The 15,754-nt window shown below is 48.9% G+C and overlaps 7 protein-coding genes and 1 non-coding gene across 8 annotated transcripts; 4 read left to right on the plus strand and 4 right to left on the minus strand.

Annotated features, from left to right (window-relative positions):
* Nucleotides 1-173: 173 nt before the first annotated feature.
* On the plus strand, nt 174-2,054 carry HPODL_04220 (uncharacterized protein; the record flags this gene model as incomplete). The annotated part of the gene is made up of 1 exon (XM_014079008.1): nt 174-2,054. The coding sequence occupies one exon, from the start codon at nt 174-176 to the stop codon at nt 2,052-2,054; it is 1,881 nt and encodes a 626-aa protein (XP_013934483.1).
* A 79-nt stretch (nt 2,055-2,133) lies between these two features.
* HPODL_04221 (Catalytic subunit of the SWI/SNF chromatin remodeling complex involved in transcriptional regulation) lies at nt 2,134-6,519 on the minus strand (the record flags this gene model as incomplete). The annotated part of the gene is made up of 1 exon (XM_014079009.1): nt 2,134-6,519. One exon carries the CDS (start codon nt 6,517-6,519, stop codon nt 2,134-2,136), a length of 4,386 nt encoding a protein of 1,461 aa, XP_013934484.1.
* Nucleotides 6,520-6,822: 303 nt separating this feature from the next.
* Nucleotides 6,823-7,815, minus strand: HPODL_04222 (Co-chaperone for Hsp40p, anchored in the ER membrane; the record flags this gene model as incomplete). The annotated part of the gene is made up of 1 exon (XM_014079010.1): nt 6,823-7,815. One exon carries the CDS (start codon nt 7,813-7,815, stop codon nt 6,823-6,825), a length of 993 nt encoding a protein of 330 aa, XP_013934485.1.
* Nucleotides 7,816-7,929: 114 nt separating this feature from the next.
* On the minus strand, nt 7,930-11,772 carry HPODL_04223 (putative DNA helicase INO80; the record flags this gene model as incomplete). Its single annotated transcript, XM_014079011.1, has 1 exon — nt 7,930-11,772. One exon carries the CDS (start codon nt 11,770-11,772, stop codon nt 7,930-7,932), a length of 3,843 nt encoding a protein of 1,280 aa, XP_013934486.1.
* Nucleotides 11,773-12,177: 405 nt separating this feature from the next.
* HPODL_04224 (Peroxisomal membrane protein PEX14) lies at nt 12,178-13,233 on the plus strand (the record flags this gene model as incomplete). Its single annotated transcript, XM_014079012.1, has 1 exon — nt 12,178-13,233. One exon carries the CDS (start codon nt 12,178-12,180, stop codon nt 13,231-13,233), a length of 1,056 nt encoding a protein of 351 aa, XP_013934487.1.
* A 68-nt stretch (nt 13,234-13,301) lies between these two features.
* HPODL_04225 (uncharacterized protein) lies at nt 13,302-13,829 on the minus strand (the record flags this gene model as incomplete). Its single annotated transcript, XM_014079013.1, has 1 exon — nt 13,302-13,829. One exon carries the CDS (start codon nt 13,827-13,829, stop codon nt 13,302-13,304), a length of 528 nt encoding a protein of 175 aa, XP_013934488.1.
* Nucleotides 13,830-13,939: 110 nt separating this feature from the next.
* On the plus strand, nt 13,940-14,014 carry HPODL_05433. The gene has a single exon. It is a non-coding gene; the product is annotated as a tRNA-Asn (tRNA).
* A 455-nt stretch (nt 14,015-14,469) lies between these two features.
* HPODL_04226 (G2/mitotic-specific cyclin-4) lies at nt 14,470-15,693 on the plus strand (the record flags this gene model as incomplete). The annotated part of the gene is made up of 1 exon (XM_014079014.1): nt 14,470-15,693. The coding sequence occupies one exon, from the start codon at nt 14,470-14,472 to the stop codon at nt 15,691-15,693; it is 1,224 nt and encodes a 407-aa protein (XP_013934489.1).
* Between the last annotated feature and the right edge of the window lie 61 nt (nt 15,694-15,754).

A 15,754-nucleotide genomic window follows, 5' to 3' on the forward strand; every position in this document is an offset into this window, starting at 1 on the left:
ACGTTTGAATATTGATGATAAATATCAGGACAAATTTGACGTAAGCAAATTTATCGTGTACTCCTGCCACCACCAGTGAAAATGGGCGGTAGCGGATTAAAAAAAGAAGGATGCAACCCCCTTAAGCTTTTTTAAACAACTTGTGTTTCAGCGTTTTGAATAAACTTATACAAATGCTATCCACTGGCTGGAGTAAGCTCTCAGGAGCCTTCAGTGCAGTTCACGTGCTTCCCAAAAGAGAGAAGATGCCAGAACGAGTCCAGTTTTCAACCAAATGGTTTCTCAGCTGTTTAGCTGTGTTTGTGGTCTTCAATTTCATCAGCATCTTCCAGCAAACGACATTCATGTGCCAGCTTCCCGCAGTGAATCTTGTGCGAGTGCTTAACAATGGAGACAAGTTCATTGACTCTGGAAAGCTATACTTTAAAGACAACTACGACGAGGTCAGAAAGGAGAATATTGAGCTGTACAACTCGTTAAGCAAAATATTCGAAATGCAAAAGAACTCTTATCTCAAAAGCTATGATGAGTACGCACTGATACTGAACCCACTTTTCATCCTGGATGAAGCTGAGGTCAGGATTAAATTCCATCCGATGAAGTACTACTTCAAGAATAAAAGCTTTGAGTTCAAAAACAGCACCATTCCAATTCTAGAGTTCAAACGTGTGTTTGGCCGTAAGCTGACGCCTCTTAGGGCCTTGCGCCGCCCTGCTATGCCATTTTCTTTTCGTCTACATGAACACCACCAGGACACTAATGAGTTCCTCCACAAAATCGTCTATCCCATTTATGAGTCAAGCGGCTATGACAGGACCGATTATAGCTTGGACTCACTTTTAGACTACTCGTTTGTCCTCAAATACATCAATTTTGGGGTGTTTCTTATCTCACTTATATTCTTCGTCGAAGCGCTCTCTGTTGTGGTGCCATATTCACTCAAGTATCATCGAGTCTTCTCCATCCCCAGGGTGAATCAAGCCCTATTCGTGTTGGCAATCATTTGTTTTGTCAGCTGCTTTATGTTGATGTCTGTGAATATTGTCCTTAACCTGATTCTTGTCGGCAAAGAATCCAACGATCTCGGTGTCGTGAGCACGCTTATGGGATTTATCCAGCTATTTTGGCTTGTCTTTCTTGCGTTCCAAACCAAAAACTGGATTTGGAAAGTGTACCTCGAGAACAAGTATCCATCATCCGACAACTCCAGAGAATTGGAGACTCAAGGCGGGCGTCGGCATAGTCTTGGTGGATTTGGAATTAGACCATTGAGCTTTGGAAGTATCAAGAGACGTTTCACCTTGACTTTGAGCGCCACGGAAAGTCAAAAAGACTCTAGCGCTGAGGGATCGGATAAACAGGACTTGGACAAGCTTTTGAGCCCCCACCTTTATACTGAGGATTTGCACCGCGAGTCTAGTGCAAATAATCTGGGCTCCGAGTTCAAGGCGATACCGGGACGCTCAATCCGCTCTATACGTTCTGCGCGCTCAATTCGCTCTCTGGGAGTTGCTACAATCAATGATCGAGATCCATTCACAACAGCTTTGCAACACCAACCAGGAAGCGCTAAGCAGGATGATAACAGAAGTCTGAAATCCTCACGTAGCCGCCTTGCCATGCTTTACAATAACGGTACCGAGGAGGCAGGAGAACCGGATAAACCTGGGAACGTCACAGACACGGAAATTGTTAGGGTTCCATCTAAACCGCAGGGGGTTTTTGTTGAAGACATAGTCACTGACTCTAAGGCTGTTGAGTCTGAACAGGAAAATGGAAACGACTCAGGTACTGATAGCGAAGAGTCTTACGATGCAGACTCTAGTCGTTCAAGTCAAAAAGATGAAGAACGGACCACTTCCAAACACTCGGTCCCCAGTCTCAAAAAAGAGACTGCCGTTCAATCTGTGTTACCACAATCAAAAGACGTCGATGAGTTGTTAGTCGAGAATCGCGATGCCGAGCATTCAACAACGAGAATCTCCACAGCAGCATCTGAAAGTTTTGAACACACTCAGGAAAAGGAGGATAATGGCAGAGACAATAGTGGTTAGAAATGGACATTTATTAGGCGACTCATGTAGCTGTAACATCCCTATTTGATTAAAATACACGTAAATAATTATATCCAAATTATTGGACCATGCCTGGTATCTGTACGGATCCGTTAATCTGTTGGCCTGCAACGACTGATGGCGGATTGCGCTTCAAACCAAAGCGCTCGTCAAATTCAGTGAAATCAATTTCAGCACCATCCTTCATATTCCTGTACATCTGTAGAGCTTCATCCTCCATGAGTCGGGAATCGTTGTAAACCATGGAGCCCTCTTGGTTGTATATTCTTGCATTCGCAAACATTAGGTGAAGATCGTAAATGAATTCTTCCAAACTCCAATATACTTCTCCCTGAACCCTGCGCTTAATTCCATCAAAGGCTATAGGGTTCTTGATAATCACATAGTAATCAGGATAGACACGTTTGATAGGTTTAGTGAGAAATATTGTCGAGAGTTTCCGGCCATCAATGGACATAGTCAATAAGCGGTCAAGGATCTCATTCAATTGCAACTGTAACGTATGGCGCTCTTCCATGGTCATTTCAGGAGGAATAGCATTCTCTTTACGACATATCGGAGCCGAGATGGGTATACCTCGAGACCTCTTTTTCCTCCCTGCTCCTCCCCCTGACGGCGTCTGCGGCGCAGAATCTCCTATCTCAGGAGGAGAAACAGTGTTCCGGGCAGATCCACTCCTTTGCTTGCGTTTCGCGGTCTTCGGCTTTTTCTTGGAAATTCCCTCCTCCTCGTCATCAATGAAATCAGCTAGATCGCCGTTTGGATCCACAGAGCTCTCCAAAGGTTCGGTATCCGTCTTCGGTTTACGGCCTCTCTTACGGCTCTTCTTTGGTCTTGACTCGTCGTCGTCATCAGAAGCATAGCCATCGATTTCTTTCAACCATTGCTCTTCGGTGATATTCTCATCGTAATGAGTAATCTTGCGCTCTCTGGCTCCACGACCGTAATGAAGCATTTCCGCAACCTCATCGGTAATTTCTGGCTCTTGGTTATAAATCTCGGGCAATTCCGATTCGGATATCAATCTTGGGTAGCCCAAGGAGTTGTCATTGCGCTCCTCGTCAATCTTATTGAAAAGCTGCAGTTCTTCTTCGTTTCTCGCAAGAATTTCATTGAGCTCCTTATCTTCTAAAACCTCATCCTCATCCCTGTCATTCTCTTCAGCTTCAAGAAGCTGCCTTAGAAGGGCTTCTTGTTCTTCGGATGTAGATTTCTGGTCAAATTTACCGGCCTGAATAACTTTACCGTCAATGTCCAACTTTTGGTGCGCTCTCTCTAATATGTATTCCTCAATCGAGTCACTGGTAATTAGTCTCAAAATCCGAACCTCGTTCTTCTGACCAATACGGTGCGCCCTGTCTTGGGCCTGAAGGTCTTGATGCGGATTCCAGTCAGTGTCAAAGATAATAACCGTGTCGGCGGTCTGCAAGTTCAGTCCCAAACCACCTGCTCTAGTCGAAAGAAGGAAAACAAAGTATGGAGAATCCTCCGAGTTGAAATCCTTCAGCAGTGCAGTACGGTCATCAGCTCGAGTATCTCCGTCCAATCTCATGTAATGCATTCCTCTGAATCTGAGGAAGTCCTCCATGATGTCCATAATCTGGGTCATCTGGAAAAACATCAAAACTCTGTGACCGCTGGCACGGAATTTGGGCAAAATTCTATCCAAAAGCTCAAACTTTCCACTCACTCTCCAAATTGTATCGTTGTTTTCATGGGAAGGATTTATCATGTCTTCAATTGCAGGGAACACATATGGATGATTACAAATTTTTCTCAGCTGCATGAGTTTGTTGTTCATACCCTTGATACCAACGGGGGCCTTGCTGTCCGAGTCACCAATAAACAACTGATTGTATTTCAACATTTGATGATACAATTTGGTTTGTAAGCCAGATTTGCGGCACTTGATGACTCTCTCTATTTTATTAGGCAGACTCTTTTCAACATCTTTTTTCAATCTTCGAAGCAAAAATGGTCTCAAAACCTTGTGCAATCTTCTGATGACAAGAAGTGTCTCTTCTTCAGATAGCTCCAACTTATCCTGACTGCCGGTGTTGGCAAACGGTGTGTTGAACCAATCGTCAAATGACTTGTCGGAGTTGAAAATTTTAGGAAGCACAAAATTGAGCAAAGCCCACAACTCAGGAAGGTTGTTTTGAAGAGGCGTACCTGTCAAGATAAGCCTGTAATCCGAATGATAGAATTCTGTTAGAGTGGACGATAACTTCGATTTGGTATTTTTCATACGGTGACCTTCATCAATGATCATGTGCACCCATTTTATCTTCGACAATAGGTATTTGTCCTTGATCACATACTCGTAGGTTGTCAAGAGAACGTTAAAGTTGCCTGCCCTGACATCATACGCAAGTTCTTTACGCATTTGCGGAGATCCTTTGTAGCTGATCTTTTTCAAACTTGGGGCCCATTTGTCAAACTCTAGATTCCAGTTCGGCAATGTTGACAGAGGCACAATGACGAGAAATGGACCTGGAATCTTCTTCACTTCCATGATATAAGTCAAGAGAGAAATAGTCTGGATAGTTTTTCCCAGTCCCATTTCGTCAGCCAAAATACCATTCAAATGGTTATTGAACAAAGAAACCATCCATTCCAATCCCCTGAGCTGGTACTCCTTCAAAGTTCCGCCGACAAGAATTGAAGGCTGTTTCTCAATCTTCTCTTGGATTCTGTGCGCAACAGAATAGTAATCGGCATTTTCTTTCTCCTCGTCGTCTTCCTCCTCTGCATTAGTATATTGCGGATCAATGTGATGTGCATGAACCATGTGTTCCTGGGTATCTCTTTGTTGAACTTTCACTGACTGGATTAAGGTACGCAAGAATCCTGTGGTTTGTTTCAGAATGTGAGTAATTCTAGTATCCTTAGTTTGGTCAAGAAGCTTGATATACGCCTCTTCATCGTTTGCCTTAAGAGCTTGCAATCTCTGTTTGGCATTTCTTTCAATACGACGCTGTTCCTCTTTTTCTGTCTGGGCGTGATAACTATTAACTCCTCTAGCAATTCTAGAAAGACGATCCTTTCTTGTGGAGAGATACTTTTTGAAATCGTCGGAAACACTAAGTATGTTTGCCTGTCTCTCCTGTATTTTATTCTTTTGCGAAAGAGCCGTGACTGTTCGCTGCTGATTGTATAAAGCGTGGGCCACCGATGCGTCGTGCGTGTTGATCGAGCGTACCCTCGCGGAAAAATTAGGTAGATGATTAGTGAGCAGTGAGTTTTGATGGAAAACTGTGCTGACGACGTGGCCTCGAACAGCCTTTTGGTATGGCAATAATGACATCAGGGTGTACTCAAAGGTGTAAGACACATCCTCTTCCTTCAGTTTTTTTAGGTGATCCAATTCTTGTTCCAAACGTAGCTGGTCCACCAATTTCTTGATCTCTGCAGCTTTGACAACGTCCAGAGGCTTTGGATAAAGGGAAGGAATGATGACTCTCGACTTTGGGTCGCTCAAATACTCGTAAGGAAGATCTTCTGAAACCTCCGGCACCGAGAAACTATCTACGACCAATTGCGGGTCGTGGGTAGGTATGATATTCGAGACGTCTGGGTATTTTTCTGTCATCTTGTCAAGAGGCATGGGTGGGTGTGGAGGCAGTATTTTAGCGGTCTGCTGCTTTGGTGGCTCCTGTTTCATTATCGGCTGCTGAGGGGGAATCGGAAATTGCTGAGTCGGAGGAACTGGTGTCTGATTGGCCTGCTGCTGAGGCTGTTGTTGCTGCGACATCATCATGTGCTGGTTGTTGAGCATCGGCTGTGGATGCGGCATTTGCGGAGTCTTGCGGGACTGTATAGGTTGCATCGATTGTTTGGATGGCTCCTTTTGGAGCTTTTGCTTGTGCTGCTGCTGTTTGAGGAATGCATTGTTTTGCGAAACGATCGACGCGTTGGGGTCGCCAAATTGTCTGTTATACTGCTGGAACGAGATGTTGATTACATTGGCGAGCTCGGGCTCAATTGGCTGGTTCTGGATGAATTTTTTGAACGCGGCAATCTGGTATTTGAGCAGTTGCGACTGGGGAGGAGAAAAAATATTGGAGGGCCCGAAAGAGCCGGACCGACTGGCCTGCTGCGACTGCGGCTGCGGCTGCGATTGGGGCTGGTGCTGTTCCTGATGCTGTTGCGGAGGCTGCTGGGGGAATTGCGAGAAGCCCTGTTTGTTTTGGAACTGCGACATCTGACTCTGGGCCTTGAGCTGTCTCTGGAATTGGGAATACTGGGTCAGAACCGAGGCGAGCTCCGCAAATTCAGGCAGTTGCTTAGCATTTTCTCCGTGCTGGGATCGAAGCAGCTGGAGCCGCTTGTATATGTTTTGCAGTTGATCCGGGGTGAGGTTTTTTATATGTGCAGGCAACTGGTGTTGTTGTTGTTGTTGCAAATACTGCGGCGTGGGCTGTCTATTATTAGGGAAGTCCATGGTATTTAAACATCGAATCTGAACGCGAATTTGATCAAATTGTACACAAACACGTCAAACCACTGTGGAGATGCGCCGTTTTGGTATGTTTGCCTACAATTGCTAATAATTTGTAAGGGGAACTACTAGCTGCAGAAAATGGTGCGTGAAAAAAAAAATGGCTTAACCAATCTGCCAAAAGAATTACTGTGCATCGACATATACGTGTATATGATTGGAGCATCGCAACAGGGGTCCTCTGGGTGGGTATTGACACAATAGACTATCTGACCCAGACAATTATGCATGCTGTGTAGTCCAGCCTTAGATTAAGTTCAGATCCCGTAATCTGTTGCAGCTCTTGAGTTCTAGTTGCTGCGCAAGCTCGAGCTTATCTTTATCGACGAAAAACCATCCGTAGCTGTCCTCAATCATGCGGTCTCTGTACGCCTCTTCCCGCTGGCACTTGTTTCGGAGGTCGTTGATGTAATAGTTTTCCACCGATTGGTCCAGATTCCGGAGCTTGCGTTCCGACCCTCCGCTGTACGCCTCCAGCGAGGCCGGATTCACGTAGTACGGTATTTTGTGCGTCGGGGTGAGCCGCTCGGCGCTGAACCCGGGCGACGTTTCAAAAGCGAATTTCGGCAGTTTGGAGTAGTTCGACGAGCTATCGCCAAACAGCGTGCCCAGTATCACCGGGATCAGGACCACCAGCAGAGGCCCCAGTTGGCTGATTATGTCCCACAGCTTGTTATCCTCTCCGCGCTGGCCACCCGCACGCGTTCCGGGGCGTGGTCTTTGCGGTCTCTGGCCAAACCCGCGCGGGGCCTGGAATGTTGCGCCTCCGGGCCCACCAAAGTGGAACGTGAACGTGTTGCCGCCAAAACCGCCTCCAGGCCCGCCAAAAAACATATTCAGAATGTCGTCGTCGAACATGAACCCTTGCGGCATGCCCCCGTTCATGTTCATGTTCATGAACGGGTTCATTCGCGGATTGGCTCCGCCAAATCCTGCCCCGCTGGATGACATACTCGGGCCGCCCCGCGAGTCTGGATCAGCTCCCGTCTGATCGTACACGCTGCGCTTGGCCGAGTCGCTCAGCACCTCAAACGCCTTGGCCAGCTTCTTGAACGCCTCCGCCGACTGCGGGTGTTTGTTCTTGTCCGGATGAAGCTTGATGGCGAGCTTCCGATACGATTTTTTGATCTCCACATCACTCGACTTCTTGTCCACGTCCAGGATCTTGTAGTAGTCCGTTCTGTCTATACGCAGAATCCGCTCGACCACCTCTTTCTGATCTGCCGTGAATTCGGCCATGGTGTTGGATGGTTGAGAACTCGTGGTTTTTAAAAAAATATTATTTTCCACAGCCCAGCTCAGCTTTCTAGAAATTCGGTTTCCGACTTAAGTACACCACCGCTATATACGCCTCTATCTCTTGTGCTCATCCTCACCGTCCTCCAGCAGCCACATGGCCATCTCCTTCTTGTCTTTGTTCTTGTCGTTCGCGTCCTTCTTGTCCGGAACGATCGTCGACTTGCCTTCCATCACCACCTGCTGCACATGCTCCTTCTGCTTAGCACGGTCTCTCATCCGCTCCTCGATCGTGCCGCGCACCAGCAGCCGGTACACGGTCACCTGCCGCGTCTGGCCGAGCCGGTGCGCGCGGTCCATGGCCTGCGAGTCGATCGTCGGGTTCCAGTCTGAGTCGTAGAAAATCACCGTGTCCGCAGCAGTGAGGTTAATACCCAAACCACCCGCGCGCGTGCTGAGCAAGAAAATGAAAAGCTCTGGTTTTGTCTGCCAGTCGTGCACCAGGTCTCGGCGGTCGCTCAGTTTCGACGACCCATCCAGCCGGATGTATTTGTACTGGCGATACGTGAGGAACTCCTCCATCAGATCCATCATCTTGGTCATCTGGAAGTAAATCAAACACTTGTGGCCATTCTTCTTGAGGTCCACCAGCATCTCATCCAGCTTCGCTAGCTTGCCAGATTCGATCACGAACCGGTTCATCGACGGCAGCCTGATCGACGAAAAGCCGTTTCTAGCGTTGAGCGGCTCCACGTTCATCTCTGCCTTCGGCCACAGCTCCAGCGGCACCTTGCGCTGCATCAAGTCCCATTGGACGTTGAGACTGAGTGGTCCCATTGCCTGTCGAATAACCGGGTCGTAAAGCGCATCCCTCTTGATGAAATTGAATCTCTGCTTCGAACACGAGATTTCAATCGGCGGAGCAGACGCAGCAGGGAACGCTCCCAAACGGGCCACGTTCAAATACATGTCCTTGTACACCTTGTCTGGCACCGATGTGTGCTCCTTGTGTTGCTTGCGGATGTAAAACATGCTGTGGACAGGCACCTGTCCGTCGTATATCTCCCTGAGCAGCTCGGCACGGTCGTGTTTGGAAATACCCGAATACGAGCGCAGATCAATGGCGTTTTGCACAACATTTCGGTATGCTGCACGCCGTGCACTGGACGGGGTCTCGTTGATGAAGCGCAAAAATGCAAAATTGTCGCTCTCATGCAGGTTTTCTGGATTCCATATGCTCAGCTTGTTCAGCACGTTGGCCTTGTCCGCAAAAGATTTTTCGTACTGCGGAGAAAACAGATCTTCCAGCAACAGCTTTGGCAACTTGTATTCTATCTGGTTGCGCGTCGTGTAGTTGAACTCCAACAGGTTCTCGTTGATCTCGCTTGCCAAGGACGTCGTCTCGGCAAACCTGCTCATACTGAACGAGGACTTGGTGTCGGCTCGCTCAAAAAGATCCGGATGGTTGCACACCTTACGGAACTGCATCACCACATTCATCAGCGAGTCTCCCTGGGCCTCGTCGTCGTTGCTGCTGTTGATCTTCTTGTTGCTGTCTATCAAGTCCATGATGTTGATCTGCGACCGGAGCATACGGTACAGCTTCTTCTGTCTGTTGGTGAGGTCGCAGAACACATCGATCTCGATCTTGTCGCCAAGCTCGCTCTGGACGTTCTTCTTGATCCGCCGCAGCATGAACGGCTTCAGAATCACGTGCAGTCGCCGCAACTGCTGCTCGTTTAGCTGCGTGTTCGACTGTGCGTGCGCCTCGATATCCTTGGAAAACCACTCACTGAACTCGTCGTGCGAGTCGAATAGCGACGGCATGATGAAATGCAGCAGCGCCCACAGCTCTTGCATCGAGTTCTGGATCGGGGTTCCCGTCAGCAGCAGCCGGTTACGGCATTGGAAGCTCAGCAGAGACTTCCATCTCGACGTATTGGACGACTTGATGGCCTGCGCCTCGTCCAAAATCATGTATTGCCACTTCATCTTCTGGAAATACTGCACGTCCGCCACCACAAGCTGATACGACGTCACCACCACGTGGAACGGCGAGTCCTTGTGGTATACAATGCTCTTTCTGTCCCAGAACTTCCGCAGCACTTTCCTGTCCTTGGCACTGCCCCAGTAAGGCAGCACCTTAAAGTCAGGCACAAACTTAGTGATTTCCTGCTGCCAGTTGTGCAGCGTCGACGCAGGCGTCACCACGAGAAATGGTCCCCAGATATTGTGTGTCTCAGCAAGATACGCCAGCACAGATATACTCTGCACGGTTTTTCCCAGGCCCATCTCGTCGGCCAGTATGCCGTTGATGCCCTGCTCGTACAAATTGGCCAGCCAATTCAATCCCTTCATTTGGTACTCCTTCAAAGTGCAGTTGAGCAGCTTTGGCTGGGTGAGGTTCATGTCGCCGATACTGCTTGGGTTCTGGAAGTTCATCTCGCCCTCATTGTCGGGCTCTGAAGCCTCGCCGTTAAACTCCTTGGCGCGCTGCTGCGCCGCGAGAAGCGCAGAGTGTGCGTTGGCAGCAGCTGTCTTCTGTAGCACTTCGTCGCTGTGCGATTCAAAGTCTATCTCGCTCAAATCGCGCTTAGCGGCCGCCAAATCCACGCTGTCCAGCCCCGTGTCCTCAGGCTTCGTTCCGGCAAGCAGAGACTTGTCGCCCATCTCGCCCTCCACCTCATCGGTCTTGATTTTCTTGCCAATAAAGTGCGAGTACAACTCGGTCTGGTTGATAAGGAAATTGAGCTTTCTCGACTGCCGCCGCGCCTCTCTCTCTTCTTCTTCCTTCTTGGCCTTTGCCACGGCCTCCTGTTCTGCCCGCGTGCGCATGTTTCTCTCCTCGCGTTCGTGCTTTTTCCAGAAATTCAGCATTTCTCTCATCGAACGTCTGGCCTTGGTCATCAGGTCTTTCTGGGACCGCGTGGCCTTGCCGACCCATTTGCGCGACTCTCGGGCCGCCAGCATCGAAGTCTTCTTCAGATTCATCTGCTTGGCCTGCACCATCTGGTAGTACATCCTGTACGCCTTCGGGCCGTCTTTTCGAGCCAAATCTTTCCAGATCGAGATGTAGACATTGTCGTACTGTTTGTCGATGGCCTTCTGCTCTTTCACAGAAACGCTGCTCTTAGAGCCCCTGCCGTCCTCGTCGTCCATATCCAGATCGTCCGAGCCGGCCACGTTATTCACATTCGCAGCTGTCTCATCGTCGGTCTTCTTCTTCCGTTTTTTCGTCTTGGTCTCGTCCTGCTCCTCGTCCACAAGCTTAGACGGGTCGATCCTAGTCTTGCGCTTCCGCTTACGACGACCGTCGCCATTCGTGTCTCCAACGTCGCTCAGCGACTCTGCCGGCTCCGCCGGCTCTTCCACCAGCAATTCGTCGACCTTTTTCGGCGCAATATTCATAAGCGGCTGGCTGGCCGTTTCTTCTTGCGGCTTGGCTCGGTCAGTGGCCTTGTGGAGCTTATTCTGCTCCTCGCGTTGCACGTCGGCGAGCAGCTTGAGCTGGTCTGTCTTGAGGTCGCGCAAATCCTCCGACTCTTGTTCGGCTAGCTTGTTGCGCCTGGTCAGCTTGTCGTAGATCTTGGGATCAAGCTCCAAAACCTTAGTCTTGAGATCTTCGATCAGCCCCGGGTCCACATAGATGCCATCCTGGGCCCTGAGCAGCCTCAGCTCGTTGTCCAAAAGCTGCACCTGGTTGATCTCGTTGGTGGAAAGTGCGTCCAGTTTCACCAAAGCCCGCACACGCCGTTCGAAAGAGTTCATCAGTTCCGTGTACGAGGGCACGGTCCCATCTGCAACGGTCTCTGTGCTCTTTTGATCGGTGCTGGGCGACGAGAGGATCGCAGAAATCGACATCTGGCGGTCAGCAGGACGCACAGCAGCGGTGAGTACGCGACTATGGCCGTTGGACGTGGACGGAGGTCCAGTCTCGTTGTGCTCATCGTTGGTGTTCATGACAATCGGCGATGGCGCACTAACAAATAAGTTTTAAAAAGCTCCACGGGAATTATTTGCCACCTGACGCTTAGTTTGTGTGTTGGTGTTGCTCGATTTAAATTTTTCTCTCGTGCTGGTTGATTCGTGATTCGTTTTCATTGAACGAAAAAAGGCCGTAGAACGGGATTTAATTATGGCGATCTGGGGGGCACAGTAGGACAGCATGGGGGTTCTTTTGCTGTGTCTAAAGCGTAGCAGTACATGGAAGGCGCCGTTAACAGCCGACGCCCGGTTTTCTAGTGCAGCTCACAGCCCACCTCTGTTGCCCGACCCGTCGATCGGCTTTTAGTATTTTTATTCCTGCGAGTGCAAATCAGGAATTTTTGCCGACCCCCACTTTGTTGTCTCTTTTTCTTCCTCACCATGTCCCAACAGCCAGCAACGACCAGCCGTGCAGAGCTGGTATCCAGCGCAGTTGAGTTTCTTTTGGACCAGAGTATTGCGGACTCGCCGCTCGCCAAAAAGGTCGAATTTCTAGAATCTAAAGGGCTTACCCAGCAGGAAATCGAGGAGGCGTTACAAAAGGCTCGCACAGGCACAGTTCAAGCACCGCCATCACAGCAGCCCGTTGTGCCGCCTCGCCCACCAGTGCCCGATTATTACCCTAGCGCACCTCCACTGCCTGAGCGTGACTGGAAGGACTACTTTATCATGGCAACAGCAACGGCAGGAATTTCGTATGGGGTGTACCAGATTGTGAAACGGTACGTTGTTCCTAAAATTTTGCCTCCATCAAAGACACAACTGGAGCAGGACAAGGCTGCGATTGACCACGAGTTTCAGCGTGTCGAAAGCCTACTGGAGAAGTTTGAGGCGGACCAGAAAGAGTTCTACCAAAAGCAGGAGGCAAAGTCCAAAAAGATCGACGAAACGCTGCAGGAAGTCGACGAAATCATCAACAAAACCAACGAAAAGAACCTCAACAACGAGGAGACGCTCAAGTACCTCAAGCTCGAGATCGAAAACATCAAGACCACGCTACTTAAAACACTCGACAGTCAAAAAGCCACACTCAACGCAGAGCTGTCGGCCATGGAGAAGCAGCTGCAGGACATCAAGTTCGACATCAAGACCTCTGGCATCGCTGCGGCTCCGCAGCTGAGCACGCCTCCGAGTGAGTCGACGTCCAGGCAGTCGCCTGGTGCGGAAGCAAAAGCCAAAATCAATCTGAATATCCCGCCTACCACGTCCATTCCGTCGCTCAGAGACGTGTTGTCCAGAGAAAAAGATAAAGACGTAAACTCTGACAGTATTGCGCAGTACGAGCAGCGCACAGCTAACGAAAAAGATCTCGAGCGCTCGATCCCAGCTTGGCAGCTTTCTACCAGCAACGGAGGAAGCTCCACGACGTCGAGCGTGGCGGGGGACGAACAGAAAGAACCTAAAAGAGGCATACCGGCGTGGCAGCTGAATGCCTAGTATTTTTTCTAATTGTACAATTCCATTACTTCTTATCCGTACATCCTAAACCATCCTTCTACCGTACCTTACCAAACCTGTGACCATGTTGAACTGAAAGGAATGCTAGTTTTTGTGTTTATATCCAGCAACGAGGTGTTCCACGGAGAATTAGCAGACCCCGACGATATCGTGGAACCGGTCGACCCTGCCCTCATCGGTGACGAGACTTGATCCTTGCCCGACGAAATAGAGGAAACGGTACTCGAATGAGCGAGCGGAGGGGCCACAGGACCGAGCTGCGGAAGTTGCTGATCAGCCAGCGACATGAACAACAAATCAGAGTTAGAACCTGAAACCGGCGATGGGGTCGTCGAAGACCCCACAAGCGGATTCATTTTCTCGAACGAAGACTGGAAACCTTGTGGAGCGTGTCTTGGCCTGTTGAACCCCTGGGACTGAGCGTAGTTGATCATCTGCTGGGTCGGCTTGTTTCTCTGTATCTTGTGCTTCTGAAAGCCCAGTCTAGCCTGTTCAGACTGGTACTTGGCCGCCAACGCGATCGTGCTGTTTATATCGTCTAGCTGATACGAAAAAGGCACAGAATCCAGGACCATTTTGTTCGTGCTGGAAAGTTTTCAGTTCACGAAAATTATATTGGCTAGAAAATACCGGGGAGGCTGTTTGGTGGGGTATAGCAGAGCACGATAAAAAAGATGCCGAATAAGACTTCGTGGCCAAGCTGGTTTAAGGCATGCGACTGTTAATCGCAAGATCGTGAGTTCGATCCTCACCGAGGTCGTTCGTTAAATTTTTTTTATTAATAGTGGATTTACGCGTTTTCTATTTTTGCGTGGTTCATAGCCAAAGGATGGAGTTGCAGGACCAAGGCCTTGCCAACCTCACCTCCGGACACACTACGAACATACTTCGAGGTGCAGCCCTTAATGCCCCCACCTCGTTTCAGGTTAAATAAAACCGTGGTATTTGTTTACATTCCTGGTGACCCGTTTTGTTTCTGACAGCCCCCTAGATAATGTAAACATACCAATTTTTCAAGAATTTAGCCATCTGTTTTTGAGGTCTGTATCCAAGGCCACTGCATTTCTGCCCTTTCTGACTGCTCGTGCAGTAGATATTTCACTCGCTATAAACTTGCTTAATTACATTCTCCCACATATACATTCATTTGATACATCGCAAATTTAATCAGCCCTTATTATATTTTAGCTACAGTCATTCGTTATACCATTCAAAATGGGGCTGCAAGTGGTTCGCTCACTGGGATCAAACGAAAATGAGAATATGGTCAAGTCCAAAAGAAGTTCTACCGGCCCTCGAAGGGCACTTAGGGTTGTGTCCAGCAGTGAGGTGAACAAACAGGTGCGTTCTCTTTCAACCAAAGAAGCTCAGCTAAAGACAGAGCTGATCAAAACAGACGGGGTCTCTACGGTCGACGAATACGATGACGAAACAGAGGATGACATGGTTCTAGAAGACGAGGAGGTGAAGCAACACCAGCAGAATTCAACAGATGCTGAAGACGAAGAAGACGAAGGGTTCCAGGTGTTGGAGGAGAAAGTTGAGCCGATGTCACCCAGATGGGATGCTAGCATTGAGGCCGAGCTCACGGCTGTGGTGAGGAAGTTTTTCCGTGAAGATCCGGATCCGAGAGACGAAGACACATGGGACGTGTCCATGGTGGCTGAATATGGCCCTGAAATTTTCAACTACATGCGCGATCTCGAGATAAAGTACGCTCCATATTCTCACTACGTGCCCGATATCCAGTCAGAGATCACGTGGGAGAACCGAGCCACCCTGATGAATTGGATCGTCCAAGTGCACGCTCGTTTCAACTTGCTACCGGAAACATTGTTTCTCGCTGTTAATCTGATCGACCGGTTTCTTTCGAAGCGGGCCATTTCGCTTTCGCGGTTCCAACTATGCGGAGCCATTGCTTTATTCATTGCTGCAAAATACGAGGAGATCAACTGCCCTTCTGTGCAACAGATGGCATACATGGTCTCGAACGATTATACCATCGAGGAGCTGCTTAAGGCAGAGAGGTTTATGATCAACGAGCTCAAGTTTGAGATGGGCTACCCGGGCCCCATGTCGTTCCTTAGACGTACTTCCAAGGCTGACGACTACGACAGTGAGACCAGAACTCTGGCCAAATATTTTCTAGAGATTACCATCATGGATCCAAGATTTGTGGCCTCCCCTCCCAGCTGGCTAGCGGCAGGAGCCCACTATCTTGCCCGCAAGATGTTGCACCACGGCAAGTGGACCGAGGAACACGTTTTCTACAGTGGTTACTCGGAAGCACAATTGAGGCCATTGGCCGATGTGCTCATTGACAATTGCATCGACTACAAAAACAACCACAAGGCGATCTTCGACAAATACTCCGAAAGACGATTCAAGCGCAGTGCGATCTTTGTCCAAGAGTATTTGAGAGAGTCGCTACAATATTGAATAGCATATTACATGGGCCCGTTGGAAATTGGCAGAATTCTGAAGTTTACGTATAGATAAT

The sequence above is a fragment of the Ogataea parapolymorpha genome, chromosome V (assembly GCF_000187245.1).
Source record: "Ogataea parapolymorpha DL-1 chromosome V, whole genome shotgun sequence".
Taxonomy (NCBI): domain Eukaryota; kingdom Fungi; phylum Ascomycota; class Pichiomycetes; order Pichiales; family Pichiaceae; genus Ogataea; species Ogataea parapolymorpha.